This window comes from Grampus griseus (genome assembly GCF_964374135.1).
Source record: "Grampus griseus genome assembly, chromosome: 17".
NCBI classification, from domain to species: domain Eukaryota; kingdom Metazoa; phylum Chordata; class Mammalia; order Artiodactyla; family Delphinidae; genus Grampus; species Grampus griseus.
The window spans coordinates 69,771,525-69,787,826 of NC_139011.1; the positions used below are offsets into that span (position 1 = coordinate 69,771,525).

At 42.9% G+C, this 16,302-nt stretch overlaps 1 protein-coding gene across 4 annotated transcripts in view; it reads right to left on the reverse strand.

Moving 5' to 3' along the window:
• Positions 1–16,302, reverse strand: part of TRIM55 (tripartite motif containing 55) — a 42,445-nt gene that overhangs the window by 12,570 nt on the left and 13,573 nt on the right. Inside the window, exons 5-10 of one of the 4 annotated variants that reach the window (XM_082674495.1) lie at positions 8,628–8,861; positions 8,255–8,277; positions 8,026–8,150; positions 6,571–6,782; positions 4,987–5,239; positions 3,528–3,615 (exon numbers count right to left, since the gene is read on the reverse strand). In XM_082674495.1, the coding sequence (XP_082530621.1) occupies positions 3,528–3,615; positions 4,987–5,239; positions 6,571–6,782; positions 8,026–8,150; positions 8,255–8,277; positions 8,628–8,861 (935 nt within the window). Of the gene's footprint in view, positions 1–3,527; positions 3,616–4,951; positions 5,240–6,570; positions 6,783–8,025; positions 8,151–8,254; positions 8,278–8,627; positions 8,862–16,302 lie in introns of all 4 variants that reach the window. The other 3 variants (XM_082674493.1, XM_082674492.1, XM_082674494.1) reach the window with 3 other exon arrangements.

A 16,302-nucleotide genomic window follows, 5' to 3' on the forward strand; every position in this document is an offset into this window, starting at 1 on the left:
GATTTGTGTCAGGCCTAAGTCCATAACCCTCCCAATGAACTCATCCTGAAACAATTTATAAAATTCTCAGTACTAGATTTTTCATTCTCTAATGTTGTGTAAATAGATGAATCCTTTCATCGAGTAGTTGCTTCCTTTTCCTCATGAGAAAACTAAGGCTCAAAGAAATTAAATGTCAAGAGTCAGATGCAGAAGGAACAGGACAGGAACCTAAGTCCTGTGTCTTGATTTCATTGATCTTTCCTGAGCCCCAAGCCTTAGCAGAGTTTCTATCCAACTTGTTTGTCTATTTTCAGACTTGAAGAATGGAATGTGGAAGGTGGATATTCTATCCTTGCAACTACAAATAGCTGCGATATGGTGAAGGCTTTTAGGGTCTCTGACAACTACAGCTTCATGCTCTGGTGAACTAGATAAGTTGTGGTTCTTTACAGAGGTAGACGTGGCAGAGATTTTAATGTCAACAACCCCATCTCCAAAGCAACTGGCTTTCTGCAGGTGTGTGTGTGTGGGGGGTGGAAGTGGGGCTGGGGTCCTCTGACCTTGAGGCAGCTGCCAAGTTAATCTACCAAATAGGGAGACATTTCTCTGGAAATCCCTGTTCCCTGTACAGCTCTCATCAAATGGTTTGCATAAATTCTTCCAACCAAAGCCACTAAGCCTCACTGGGAAGGGAGGAAGGGGAACACAGAGGGGCTTTCAATTGTTGCTGCTCCCACTTCTGGAAAAATCTAATGGCCATACATATGCCCAACAAAATACCCAGTTATCCATGAGGGCGTAGTCCCTGTGTTAACACTTGGGTGTGATTTGCTTGTAAGTAGGTAGGAAGAGAAGGGCAGCAGAGGAAGCAGGTTGGACAAGGAAATCACCCAGGAGATGGGGCTCACAGAGACTGCTTTCCAAGGGCAGCCGACCTCATCACAGTGTGCTTCCCATCTTATTATTGCCCTGTCTTCTGAGGTTGACTAGGGCGTGGTGCAATTTTTAAAAAAATAAATTTTAAAATTAATACATGAAGTAGATCAAACTCTCTTTGCATTGACTGAGCATACAGCAGCCCTGGTCTAGAAGGGTGGGAACTTAGAGGGCCATTTTGCAGCTAAAGACCAGTTCATGGGATTTCCCTGGTGGTCCAGTGGTTAAGACTCCACACTTCCACTGCAGGGGGCACGGGTTCGATTCCTAGTCTCCTGACTGGGGGAACTAAGATCTCACACACCTTGCAGTGCGGCCAAAAAAAAACAACAACCAAAAACAGTTCATGTATATGGGCTTTGCACAGTGTGATATAGGGCTGAATCCAAACCTTGTTGAGAAATTAGTTTTTCTTTGAGAATGAAGGTGGGGAAGGCAACATGTACCTCTTCTCAAACAAAAAGCAGGATCCCGGTTCACTACCAGTGCAGAGTCAACGTCTGTTTTTTTGCCATGGCCAATTTCTGACGCATAATCTGCCTACGTAATTAGCTGAAGAGAGAAGGTATGTGATAAAGTAGAGTTAACACAGCATCAGAAATCACAGGCAGCAAAAGCAAGGGCAGGCTGTGCGAATGGCCATGAGGAAAGCACCTGGAAACATTTGCCTTCTTAAAAGGTGTGCAGTTCCACGGATGGGGCTGAAGTGAGTTTACAGATCCGCCAGACCCTTAGATGCTTCTGAAATTCTAAGGCAACCTTGTTTCCTGACAGGGGACCGTATGGTTAAGAGAGGTAAGGCTACCAGTGAATCAAGAACTTTTGTGTCACATCCTACATGTTCACAGAAAGACTAATGACGAAGTGTGAAGTTCTAACAAGCTAACACTGCGTTGGACAAATATTAATCTAGTGAGCTGGGTTCTGAGGTAGTGAAGGTGAATCAAACCTGCGAAACCTTCACAGAGGTGGGGAATTTGACCTCTGTCCATCTGTCCATACCCTCTTTGAGGCAGGGATCAAAGAGTGGTCCTGCATCATGAATAGGTTTCCTTCGCTACGTGAAAGGCCCTTTCTCAAACACCAGGAATGACACAAGCAAGGTTCTTTGAAATAAGAAGGTCAGTTCACCCTATCCACCCCGCCCCACCTGCCTCAGCCTCATGACGGGCATGTGAATGACACAGCATCCATGACATGGGCTCAGTGGATGGCAGACAAGAAGCGTGACTCTCCCCCTGCAGCCTCAGAGAAGCATTACACAGATATGTGGCGACAAAGCCCCAAACCTGAATTCTCAGAATGTCAACTGAACTCTTCAGACAATTATTCAGATCCAGTTATTCAGGATATTCCAATGATGCATGGAGTTTGCTCTCTCCCCATTTGCCCCACTGAGTCCATGGCCAATACTTCCTCCCCTGCTTTTCACCACAAATAATGACAGGAGGAGGAGTTACGCATCTGAGCGTACGATAAGGACACTCAGAACATTCTAGGGTACGCAGGTTTCTGGCTGACTATTAGACACTGGGGCGGGTCCTACTCACAGTTATAGACATGACAGGGACCCATGGAGAGCCGACTGCCATTGCTGAGCAGACAGCTAATGAGGCAGAAAGGAGCTATGATTGGAGCTTCCAGAGGAGTCAATGTCAACCAGGGAAAAGTCAGCAAGCCAGAAATAGCTGAGTCGTTTCGGCACTAGTCACCCCGAATCACTTCTGAGCTACAGGCACAGGGAGCTGGGTCTCGGGTCCAGCAAGGTCATTTACTCAAAAGCACATGGGGTTTGAATCTTTAAATACGATTCATTAAAGCTGATAATTTTCAAAAGGCTGCGAAAGGAGAAGGATGTCAGTCCCTAAGCAAACCTTCTAACAGTAAAATCAAGAAAAGCCTTGACCATGAGAACGTGTATCAGAAATAATGTGCTGTTTGCTGGCTTTATGACTCTTCTTTGGTTCTGATTCTTTACGGCCAGTAGATGAACGTTGGCCGCTGGCTCCTTATGCACTCAGATCTCACCTGGCTGAAATGTCCCTGATGTTGCTGTCCCCGTGGCACCCTCCTCTCAGGGCTCCCCTCTCCCAGGAGAGACACTGTAGAGTCTCAGGGTTCAGAAAGAACTAGAAGTCGCCTGGCCCACCTGCCCATCAATGCAGTTACCTGGCCACGTCCTGGGCACCTGTCTGGTGAGGCAGAGGAAATGCTGCTACATAATCGATGGAAACCCTGCGTATTCCTGAATCAGGCCTTTGCTGGTCCTCGATCTACCTGGAGAGCAGTGAGTCCTCACAGCATTACGGACATCTTTTGAAACTGGCCTCCCCTAATGGCTATTCTGGAGGGTCCCCTCCCACTGGATTACTGAATAATTGCCCACGGAGTCTCTGTTCTGAGTCGGGATCCCCCTCCATGCAGGATTAGATGATGGAGTGACTCTCCTCAGGGAGGTGCCTCAGGGCCACGAGTGCTAAGAACTTGGTTCTTTCTAGGTGGCTGAGCCTCAGAGTCGGGGAGAAATCCATCCCTGGGCCTACGGAAGAGGAACACGTATGGAAGAGCTACGCGAGATGTTAGTCAAGGGAAAAGAAAATATTTCCTACCCATTAGAGTAAAAATCAAGCACTGAATCTGACGCCAGATGTAGTGAAGTACAAGAAAAGCCAAGAGTGCTAGGCAGATTGCTAACTCCTGCGAGAGAACAAGAAGACAGCTTCACTGATATTATCACAAATAATATTTTTCAACATCATTTAGATAGATTTTTCATTTTCATTTGGGGCGTTCTCCTGTTTCGGGTTATTATCGTATTACTGTTTTCAGAAAACAGCTCCTCCTGACTCAACTTCCACTAAATATGTAAGGAATCCCATAAACTTTCTAGAAATAAAGTTCCCATCAATTTTCTAGAAAAGTTTCTATTCCATTTTTTTAAACCTAAAAACAACCACAAAAGGTTTCCTTACACCAAACGTTTAGTTTTGTCATTTTTCATCTGTGAAAATGAATACATGGCACAAAAGCATGTTCATCTGTGAATTTTCCAAAAATCATTTCCAATTGTTACCTCATGGAAATCGAGGTTCACTTGAGCAGATAGTCAAGAGACTAATTTTATGATTTCTGAAAAAAATGCTATTTGTTGTTCGTAATCACCTGATGACCCAGGAGCACAGAACGCGAGCATATTTCTCTGCCAGCCCCGTGTCTGGGCAACACTCACACGCACACGTCACGTAAGAATACTCATGGGTATGGAGTAACCATGAACATTCTTCTGTGTGAAGAAACTGTGCAAGATTTCTTCTATGGAATCTTTGAGCCATGCAAACATCTAACCCAGCGTTAGGGAGAAGACGTGGACTTCAAACTTGCATTATAAAAAGAAAACAAGAGGTATTTAATGACCCTTTAAAAAATTCCAAAGGAAGAAGACCTGTGCTTTTCTTCTCCCAGGAGCACATGCTTAGGAAGCCCCAGTTTAATTAAGCCAACACTAACTTTGCCCAGCTGTCACTGGCACACTCCCAGAACCCGTGAATCAGGTTATTTTTTCCAGAGTGGACACAGAACTCAATTGAAACGTGTTCCTTGGGGGTTGTTGGGAACGACACAAAAGCAGGTGATTAGTCTTTGGAAGCTCAAGGAGGATGCAGAAAAGGCCGAGCAAGGTCAGGTGGCCTTTGCAGAGGGGAGCTAGGGACACCAGCCAGTCACTGCAGACGAGCCACTTTCACCTGCAGGCCTAAGGGCCGGGCTCGCTTGCATCCCTCCCCTGGGAAGCCAGGTGTGAGGTCGCCACGCAGGAGCAGAGTGAAGTCAAATTTGTGTTTCTTGTGTTTCATGTAAGGCTTAGAGAAACAAGCCAACACGCGGCGGGGGGAGCCGGGGATGAATTGTTTCTGTTTTTCCCAAGGCCCTGGGTTCTCTCTGCCCCTTTGGAAGCCCTTCCTTCTTGCTGTCATCCCGGCTGGACCCCGGGGCGGCACGGGGGGGAGCATTCAGACACCAGAGCATCGACACTAACCTGAGAAGTAGCCGCAGGTGAGCTAGTTTCCTTACCACTCACTGCTGCCCTCTCACTGGCTGCGGCTTCTGCCCCTTCTGCCTTCCGCACATTCGGATCCTCAGAACCTGAAGGCCCTACGTGCCCCAGACCTTCGCTCCCTGGGGTGGAAGGTGGGTTTGTGGTGGTTTTCCGCGTTTGGCCTTTATACCAACTAGGGTAAAACAAGGGATCCGCAGTGTCCGTTGCTGCAGGGACTGGAGTTTCAGACTCTGTGGTCTGCTGAGAGCCAGTGGGTACAACCTCCCCCTTCATAGGACAGATACATTCAAAAGTAAAAAAAAAAAGAAGAAGAAGAAAAAAAAAGGCAGTTGATTTTAGTTCCCTTGCGGTTTGAAAACTCAGAGGTCTCTGCGCAGTGCCCGATCTAGTGCAGGTTTCAGCTCACCCCACCCTCCGCAAGCACTAAAGGCAAGAATGCAGCTAGCGGCCCTCTGTCTCGGCATCTGCACGTGCCCCCTCTTCTTTTCTGGGCTTGTCTTTCAATATAGATGGTGGCCTGGGCAGGCAGAGAGCAGAAGCCTAAAACAAAGGTTGCTGATAGAATATCAGATATGGGAGAAAGGGCAAATTATTGACAGGCATTCATTTATTTTTATGTTATATGTGGGCCCCCAAAACCTCTTTTCTAAAACCAAAAATTGATCAAACCCAACTCTCATTTAGTTACCATACCACTTTCGATTTCAGTGCAATTGGTATACCCAGAATTTCAAGATTCTAGGAACTATAAATAGTATTTTAGCCCAGTTTCCTATGGAGACAGAGAGCACAGGATATAATTCCATCTCTGAGTTCCCTCTCTGAGGTTTTATTGCTATAGATAATTCCGATCCACTTTGAAACCAGGACTTGTTTTTCTTTTTAATGCATCTTCATTGTCTACAAACTCAACAGGTTGGGATCTGTCTGCTAAAGGTGTCATGCAGTCAGTACAGAGGCTTGAACACCAAACAGTGACATCTTAGAATCATAACGTCAGTCAATCAAGTACAGTATCTGGGATGAGCTAATTTCCTAAGAAATTTTTAAAAACAATTCTGTCAACACATAATCTCATCAAATGACAAATACACAGAAAACTAAGCTTCATCTATTTGCTCATGGAACAAAAGCTATAGTTCTGTTTCAGGGTAAGCAACAGGGGCATAAACTAGCACGGGTTCTCTGTTTAGTTCCTTTATTACCTACGGAAAATTCAAAGTTCCGAAAGTATAACCATTTTTATTTCTCAACCTATATCCTACATCTGTACTCAATCCTCATGATATCAGCTCTCTGTGAACTACCATGTTACACACACACACACAATTTCCAAAGAGTGCCTCAGCATTGAGGGTGTCATTGGTGAGGAAATCATGTGAAACTAAGTCTTGCCAACCAGTTATAACCACAGAGAACCTGCTGAATCACCTAGAGGGCTTTCTCCCTGACACTGCCACTGCCCTGAAATCTTCTGTCTTCCACATACTAGTGTCTGGCACAGAGTTTCCTTTCCGTGAGGTAGAATAAATTGTTCAGGCTGTTCAGCAAGGAAGCACGCATGCGTGGCCTGTAAGAAGGCGCTCAGGAACGGTTACCTGTGTCACCGGGGCATCCGCAGCGGGTGGCAGGGCTGGGGGAGGCTCTGGGGCAGCCTGGAGCTCTGAGGTGGGCGGACGGGACTCCAGACCTTTCTCTGGGGTTTCATCTCCTCCTGATGACTCTGTTCGAACATTTTCCGCCTCTTCCACTTCTACTACCTCTTCTCCCTCTCCCTCCCCTTCTTCTCCTCCTTCTTCATCTTCATCTTCTGGTAAGGCAATGCATTTTCATATCGTTATGATTACCACTGCGACCACGAAAAACACTACTGACCACTATTTATAGCTCAGATTAAGGTCAGGGCTGGGGAAATCCTGTCCATCAGACACTTAACTGTAGCCCGAGTACGCCACGGGCGGGGGCGGGGGCGGGGGCTCGCGCTTCTAATTAAATGTGGACAAATGTGAGAAAGGTTCCAGTGATCACCATCCTCCTTGTTCCCCTCGCCAGTACAGAGCCCTGTCCTCACCACCGTGCACCCTCCACCTGACCCCCGGAGGCTGTCCCCATTTTTATCATGCTCTGTCACATTCGCAAACTCCCGGAGGGCTGGGACCGTCACTTATTTACCTCTGTCAAATTAAATGGAAACACAACTCTCTTCCCTGTGTCAGAAAACACCGGCCCTGTTTAATTTATCACATTCTTTGTTCAGTGAATGCTGACTTTTGCCACAGTTAACGCCACGACTCTTTTCTTAACCAACTGATCTTAGTATTTCCTCAGGCGATATTAATGAGAGACGATATTAAGGATTTTTCTAAAAAGATTCATCCTGAAGATTTGCTTCTAAAGTTCTATCTGTGGGCACTGATACAAGTTTATGGCATTATAGTGGTCGAGCCAAGGAATCTCATCATCTAAATGGGCTCCTCTTTTCAACTCTTTCATCAGGATCAATTTCCAAGCGTGGCATTTCTAGGCCAAATGATAGGGATGTGTTTAGAACTCATTGAGTGCATCTGATCACATAGCCTCAGTTTTACTTCCAGGTGTGACTTACTCTATGACCCATTGCTTTCCTTGCCCTCTAGAGTTTAACTGAAAGTGCTACAATGTCTAATCCAAGTGTCTACTATGTTTTATTTATATCTCATGCTTAACCTTGCACCTGATGACACTTCACATTATTATCATTATGGCTCGCACCTTGTGTAGGGTTGAAGTTGAGATATTACCATCACCATCGATTATTAAATATTTGACAACCCAGAGTTAAATACCTAATGCCAGAATTATAATAAGCACTGTGATATGCAAAGCTAAATAAACACCGTCAACAAACTATATGATTCTGTCATGAAATCGAGCTTCACGCTGGATTATGATCCTTGTAAAGTTGTCGACGTCCATTGAGGAGATGATCCTGAATCCCCCTTTCCTCCCACTGAACCCATGTGACGCTTTCACACACCTGCAATTTTGGCCAAATGGTCACAAGAATAACAAACCTCTGTAAAAATCAATTTCGCGTATTACTTTTTCTTCTCTACTGAGGTTGACTGCAAAGTGGTTCATGTTCTCATAACCATGTTCTATTTTCTCCATCTGAAATGCCTTCGATGCTTCAGAAATTCTGCAACAAAGACAAGTTGCCACTTTCTGTCACTGTGTAAAGTTTGATAGCCTTGGGTAAAAATGAAAAGTATACTTTTTTTTCATGAAATGAAAACTACTTACTTTTGTAACAGGGTTTTGGCATTCTGTGGAAGCAAACGAAAGACAAGCCTACTTAAATTCATTTCATCAAAGACGGTGTTGAGATTTAATTCTTTCCTTTGCTGACTCTGAACATCTCATAGCTTAGTTTCTAAGTGCTGTAAAGAACTGCTGTTTTATACCAGAACCCTTTCATATTTAAGCAATGCCATGGTCCCTTAAATATATGCTTATGAAATAGTTTAAACAGATGGAGATATAAGCACATATATTTTGGTTGAGAAGATAGATCAAAATGAGATGTACAGAAAATAGCGAAAATGTGATGACAGCTTTTCAGGATCATCTCCCCACTGTCTTGGTTTGTTTCCTCAGGGGCCAAAGGGGTACTTACCTGCAGAAACACTGCCATTTCCGGCTCGTCCATGAACTGTATTCCTGACTCAACCAACTTTGACACGTTCTCCAAATGGTCAGAGTACTTTTTGATGAGAGCACGGACATGTTCCAGCTTCTCCTCTTGGGTTCGGGTGATGACTTGGGTCATTTCGTTCTTCCTCTCCTCCAAGATGCCATACAGGTAATCAAACTTCTCACAAAGTTCCTGTTTCTGTTTTCTGCAGCATTCCTGTTAGTTGGGTTAGCTAATGTTAGAAAGTGTTCAAAAGCGTGTCTATCTGGAGAAATCACCTGGACATTTCGGGAGAAAAGAAAATTTACTTGCGTAGGATATTTTTTCTTTTCCCTTAGCCTGTCCCTTAGGTATACATACCCACTGTGCTGATGTGTTGAAAATCCCATTTTTATCATATTTGATACTTAGACCATCCCAAATCAATCAAATTGGCTAAATAGATGGATGATTTTTTGTTTTTTGGGCTGCATCACATGGTTTGTGGGATCTTAGTTCCCCAACCAGGGATTGAACCCGGGCCACGGCAGTGAAAGCGCCGAGTCCTAACCACTGAACCACCGGGGAATTCCCTGGATGATTTTTCAGTCTTCTGTTCTTTACAAGTGGAGAATTTCACAGAAATTAGGACAGATTTGGTTTTAAATTATATATTTTCTTTGGAATGAGTATATGTGTGTATTTGGAAAAAACCATGGTACTTCCTGATTAGTACCCTTCAGACTCTCTCTGCTCCATCTACATTGCTATTGTCCTAGTTTCAGTCTTGGAGCTGAAGGATGTAGATTCTGGAGCTCCCCAATGGCCTCTGTATCTGGGGTTCCCTCCTTCAAGTCAGCTCACACACTGTAGCCAAATTCGTTTTCCTGGCGTACAGTGCTTCTTCTTTACTATGACTCCCCACTGCTCAAAGAATCACATTTAACTTCATAACTAGCTTTCAAGCCTGTCCATGACCTGTTTCCACCTTTCCTTCATAATATTCTACTATCCTCCATCACATATCCTGTGTCCGGCAAAAAATGAACCACTCGCTTTCTTTGCTCGTGCTCTCCCCTCCATTTAGAATGTTTTTCCCCAATTCACAGTTGCAAACTCTAAGCAATCTTAAAAGACACTGTTGACATACCGCTTCTTCCATAAAGAATCTCGATGACTGAATGTCATCTTTTAATCCTCTGAAATCCTATAATGGTTACTATGTATGGCATATACCTGTAGCCACCAGGTCCTCTATGTATCCAGTACTGTCCAAGAGAGGGAATACTGGATCTAGTCTTTGATTCCTGGAGAGAAGGTTTGCATGTGAGGTCAGGCTTCTGCACTTGCATTGTGTGGCTGAAGCATCTCCCATTCCATCCAGCTCCCTTTACTCTGAATCCATGTTTAAGCCCTAATTAACTTTCCAGTTGGCCTTGTCATTGGCCTTTTGGTTTTCCAAGTTCCAGTAAGCTTGGTGTGTGTGTGTGTAGGCCAATTTCCTTGGACCCGACCATCTCTGGGTCCATGACCTTTACAACTTAGAGCAGGTTTTGAGCCATAATGATCCAACCTAGGTCTCCTGCCTGGTAGGGGCTTCTTGTGAATCCAGCCATTTATCTCTGACATCTCCGACCTTTTTGTTTGTTTGTTTATTTGTTTGTTTTTTGTGGTACGCGGGCCTCTCACTGCTGTGGCCTCTACCGTTGCGGAGCACAGGCTCCGGACGCGCAGGCTCAGCGGCCATGGCTCACGGGCCCAGCCGCTCCGCGGCATGCGGGATCTTCCCGGATCAGGGCATGAACCCACGTCCCCTGCATTGGCAGGCGGACTCTCAACCACTGCGCCACCAGGGAAGCCCTGACATCTCTGACCTTTGTATGACCCTTATTACATGTTTTTTCATTTTAGTAAACATTCTTCCTTTCTTAAATATCTAAACTACGGTCTCCTTGAGGATAGAATCTGGGTCTGCCTAGGACACGTACCACTTTGGATACTAGATGCTCAGTAAATCTCCATTGAATAGATTTTTTTTAATGATGTTTTATCTTCCCACAATTTATCTACTATTCTCAGAGTAGGCAGGGGAGGATGACCCAAACCAAATTGTTGATTATGAAGATACTCCTCAAATGTGCAAGAAATACATCCCTCACCCTATTGCCTCCTTTGGATGCAGTCAATTCTCATCACAGTTTCCAACCAATTATAATTATAATGCACAAAGGAGAGCCAATGGTTCAAATTATTTTATTAGTGAATAATAGCTATTGCTGTCATCCACCCATCCATTCATTCATTTAACAAACAGTTCTTAAGTGGGACATTTGTGTCAACCACTATCCAGGACTCTGGTGATCCAACAATGAATTAAACATAGTTCTTGTTCTCAAGGAGCTCACAGTTTACTTAATGGGAAAGACTATGGGCCAGTAGTAATAGTAATACAACCTAGTAGCCTGAAAAATCAAACTATGTTAGAGATTCATACCAGGTTTTATAGAAGCATAGAGGTGGGGCCTTAATCAACCCTCTGTGTGGGCGGGGACCATTTGAGGGGAGCAGGGAGGGGTTGCCTCAGAAAACACTTCTTAGAGGAAGTGGTGCCCGAGTTTGGCCATAAAGGATGAGTAAGAGCAGAGGAAGTACAGGGAGGTGATGAAAATGCTTGTGGTCTCGGCAGTTGTCAAAGTAATAAGACAAGGGCCCACGCAGCATGTCCAGACATGGAAATTGCTGGACTTGCCAAATTTCCATCCATTTTTTAGCCATTTAGCTTGAGATTTGGACCATTATGAGGCCTAGGAACTGTAGCCTCTTAGTATCTTCCCAATCAAAATTTCTTCCATTGTAGTACTTACTGTTCTAAGCTTACAGGCAACCATGTGCCCACTGCATTTCTCAAATATGCCTTTGATGTCCAGAAGCTCTGCTGTTTTCTGTGATCATACATTGGTTTCTAGCTTATTTTTCTAAAACAAATTGTGCACTTGAAACATTTATAATGAATACTATATTAAGATGTATTATTGGTAGAATATCTTTGTTTCATAAAAGTTTTCTTCTATATGATTTAATATGTGTGACCATTCAAGCCTATGAAAGCCAGTGATTTGCAGTGAGAGCGATGTGAAGTCAAGTGTCACAGCTAGTGTATTCTCTTAAGTCAAATAAAAATTAGATCACTTATTTCAGCCATCTAAAATTTACTCAGTGGTTTAAACAGGAAAACTACTTTATTCTTATATTATTTTGAATTCCAAGTATTATTTTATTTCTACTCTGCTTTTTTAATGATTTGTACTATATTGAACTTTAATAAAATTACTGTCCTTTTAATAGCAACTGTTATTTGCTCATACCTTACAGTGTAGGAAATACTACCCCATGCGTAGTATATGCTTAATTATTATTACATGACTACATAGTGTGTAAAGCACTTATAATATTACCTGGCACACAGTAGGCACTATGTCAGTGTTTGTTAAATTTAGATTCAATTTTCCTTAATTTGAGCCATTCAACTGTAGAATTTTCAAGCTGCACAGACTACCAGAAGTAACTGCTCCAAACTAACCATTTCACCTGTGTGGAGACTGAAACGCGGCAGCGTTAAGTCACTTTCTCAAGCCATTTACCGTTGGTGCCTGGTATAGAGCCAAGGTCTCTGAACTCCTGGGTCGTTGCCACTCCCACCACACAGTTGTGATATACTCTAAAGTAACTTGGAAAAAAAAATGTGTGACCTGCTTATGTACTGAATATATACCTTTTAACAAATCTACCGTGCTGAAAGTAGGCTTTTAAAGGCAAGAATCCTCAAATTGTTTCAGAAATATATTCATTATAATTCTTTCAGCAAAATTCACCAAGTGCTTACTGTGTATCAGGCATTATAAGATCTCAGAGCTGGCCATACTTTCCCAGTGTTCAGGGGGATGGCAGAAAAATGATCGTATTTTCTAATTTCTAACAGAAAAAAACACTTGTGTTTTTTCTCTTGCTGAACTTGCCTTTAATATAATTCTATGCAAAATATGTAAGAGTTGGACAACTCTGTTTCTAAAAGAGGAAAAATGCATGCTCCTTTTCTGGAATTATGAAATTGGTACTTTGGTACTTTCAAACTTTTAGAAATTCACTTAAGATGTTCAGGTTAACCTAATGTCAGATTAGAATGAAAAAATAGAAATACTCCATGAAATTGAAATTCTTCTATTTTTCACGCATACTCTTTGAGGTAGAAGCAATACACAAGATACTAACATGGTCACCCTTCAGTCTTTCTAGGCTAGGAGACCTTCAGAATTGCGGTGAAAGTCAGTGAATTTCAAACAGCTCAGTTTATCAACTTGTCCTCTGAGGTAATTAGGGAACAGGTGTATATGCTATAAGAAAAAAACAAAAACAAAAAAACACACTCTCAGAGGCCAACTTGCTACTGACAGTGACTGATTACTCTGATATCAGTACCTACTGTGCCTTTGTAAGTGTGGACCTGAAATGCTTTTAACAGAGTCTTTCTAGCAACATAAAAATGGAATGGAAAAAACGTGGACCTCTGCATCATCAAAACCTCTTCAGAGAGTACACTTTAAAGGATGATTGTTGCCTGCAAAAGCATGATAGCAACCATGTTTATCTCTTCTGCACAAAAACTTCCTCACCTCAAAGATTTCTCCTTGCTTTTATCATACCTTTCATTTATTTGAGTAAAAAGGCATGTATCTTTAAGCTCAGTTCCAGGCTGTGTACCTCCCCCCATTTCTCTGTATACTAATTGAATCAACATCTATACATTCTGAACTTTCAAGTTTATTTTTTCAAATATTGTCCATTTTATTCCTTTTGATGCCTGTAGTTCCTATGTCCCCTCTATGTGGGGTGTGGTGTTGGATGTGTGTGTGTGTGTGTGTATGCGCACACGTGTTTCTGCATGAGTGTGTTTAGCAATTGAAGTAACTTCCATCATAAATGCAATGGTGTTGGCCTCCAACTATACTGTGATGCAGAGTCTCTGACTGCAACATGACCTTCCTCCTGGGGCTGCCAAGACAGTTATGTTTATTTATGTAGAAGAACAAATTAAACTTGTCTGTAATACTTTAATGGAAATAAAATCCATCCCATCTCTAGGGAGAGCCCAGTATGGAGGCAATATACCAAAAAGGGGTGATTTTATAAAAGGAAGACTAGTTTGCCCACATTGAAATGGTAAAATGATGACAGGTAGAATATTTGTTTCTAACCAATGCCATAATATCTGGATGAAAAGAAAAACATTGAGTAGTCATTTGGTTGTTTCCTTAGAAGTGAGTAGATAACCTTCAATATTTACCTTAAAAACATTGTTTAGATGTTGCCTTTATAGAAATGTTAAAATTGACAGATTCTAATTTTTAGCCATCCTTATATTTTAGTGGCAATAAGAAAAAATAAGATACATGACTGCAAAGAGAAGTTTTCATGGGAAAAAATCAGCAATAGATGATCATCTACTAAAGAGTAGATAGCCTGCCAAGCAAAGCACCGTTATGAGGTTTTATCATTAGATTTTCAGTGGTTCACCCTTTCCCCAGGCACTTATTACTCTTTGAAAACAATCTTGTTATTTGTTTGCCTTATTGTCTAACTCCTCTACTGGAATAAACCTTCTTAAGGGAAGGAACATTTTCTGTTTATCTCATCTTTATCTATTTCCCAGCATTACATGTGCAGAATATGGCATATTCTGCATATATGTTTGAACGATTGGATGAATGAATGATATATGAATTGTATTTAGGAATAGTCAGCCCTCACTCACAAGTTCCTACTTTGTTCTGTTCCCAAGACATAGGTATTTAAGTGGATACTCCAAACCTCTTCTTCTTTCAACACTCAAAAGAAAACAGCAAAAAATAGCTAGGCAACTTCAGGGAAGACATTTAACTCAGGACAGTTTTTTTTTTAATGTGTACAAGAAGGGATGGGATTGGATGATTGCTAAGGTCCCTTCCCACTCTACAGTTTCAAGGCTCTACAACTTCAGGTAAATGTGGAGTTATTTGGAGCCTTTAGACTATAAAGTGCCTCTTTATATATGTAAAATGCCTTTTTCCACTCATGGCAAGTTTCAGAGTGGTCATCACAGCACTGAGATGTGAATTACACATCCTAGCCCAGCAATGTCAGTCCCAGGTTTGGAATGTGCCAAGGCCACCACAGGAAACCTAAGACAATTGTGGCCACTGCTCTTACCATGTAAGGAGCATAGCTCTGTGACCAAAATAGAGCTGAAGATAAGCTCTGAGTCCCATCACTTGTCAGTGAGCAACTGGGGCTCTACTCGGCCCATTCATATCTACACCACATTCCTCAACTTTTGAGACACCCTTGTTCAAAACAGCAGCTCTGGGTCTGGAAGGGCCCACTCAGCTTCATTTGACATATGGTACTTCAAAATTCCCTTCATTAAACCAAACAGGGTTTCCTTCCCTTTCCCCTCAACACCCCTCTCCCCCCCAAAAAAAATCAGACAGTAGATTAATAATATTAAAGAAAGAACTATATTAAGGTAGGAAGATTCTCCTGAGGAATTCAAGTCCAATCCTTCATTGGTAAAGCCCAATTCCAATCACGAGCACATGACAGAAGCCCCATGAGCGCAGACTAGGGTGAGAACCCAGGTCTCTGACAGGCTGCCCTAGAAAAGGGGCAGACAAATTAGAAAACTATCATCCCTCAAGGCACACAGACTGGAGTTCAGCCCCTCCCCCATCCACTCAGTGTCTCTGTGCAGGGCTTAGTGGAAGAACTCTATTCAATGGCCATGGGTCTCAGGACTCCCAAACTTATGCTCTTTTCCACCAAGTTGCATTACCACCCACTTCGCGTTAGAAGAATAACTGTGTTATAACTTACGGCATTTCAGTTCTTATTCCTGGGTTTCTTGGTATTAGGGGTTCTCTGGACTAGTCCAGATCATTTAGAATATCCTTGAGAAATCCTCTGAAGGCTGAGGGTCAGGTGAGCCTGCGCTGACTTGAGCCCCATGGTGCAGCGAAAGCATGAGACCAGACCAAGGCAAGCTGAGCAGCTGTTTCATTCACTGCCGTCTGCTGTTGGATAATCAGCATGTTTCCTGGAAGGGGCTCAGCCTCCCTTTGTTGCCAGTATCTCGAGTTATCACAAAGCCTCAAAGAATAGAGCTAATATCTGCTTCCATTCATTTTCGATCTTTCCCACTGCAGGGAGTTGCTTCACCCGGCCATCATAATTGACCAAGACCTTGAGGTCTTATTCCGACACCATTTAAAAGATGCTCCAGATGCTCCAGTGGTTCAAACAATTATTAGCATCATTAGATTACGTGTACTCTTTCCAAGCTGAGAGTGACAGCAACACAAGGTGACACTTACGGAGCCCCCAGCATGTGCCTCTTAGTCATCACAGCAGCACTGTGAAGGTTTATTAACCCCCCTGTACCACTGAGGGAGTTGAGGGACGGGGAGAGGAAGTAACTTGACCAAGGTCATATCATTAAGTGGCAGAGCCGAAATTCAAACTCTGACATCTGTTCTTAAGCATAGTCATAGTTCTGGCATGCTGTTTAGAATGATTCTTACTCTAGTCATACTTCATACTTGTAACTAACTGCACGGACAACGTCTCAAAGCTGTTTGGTTAAAATCAT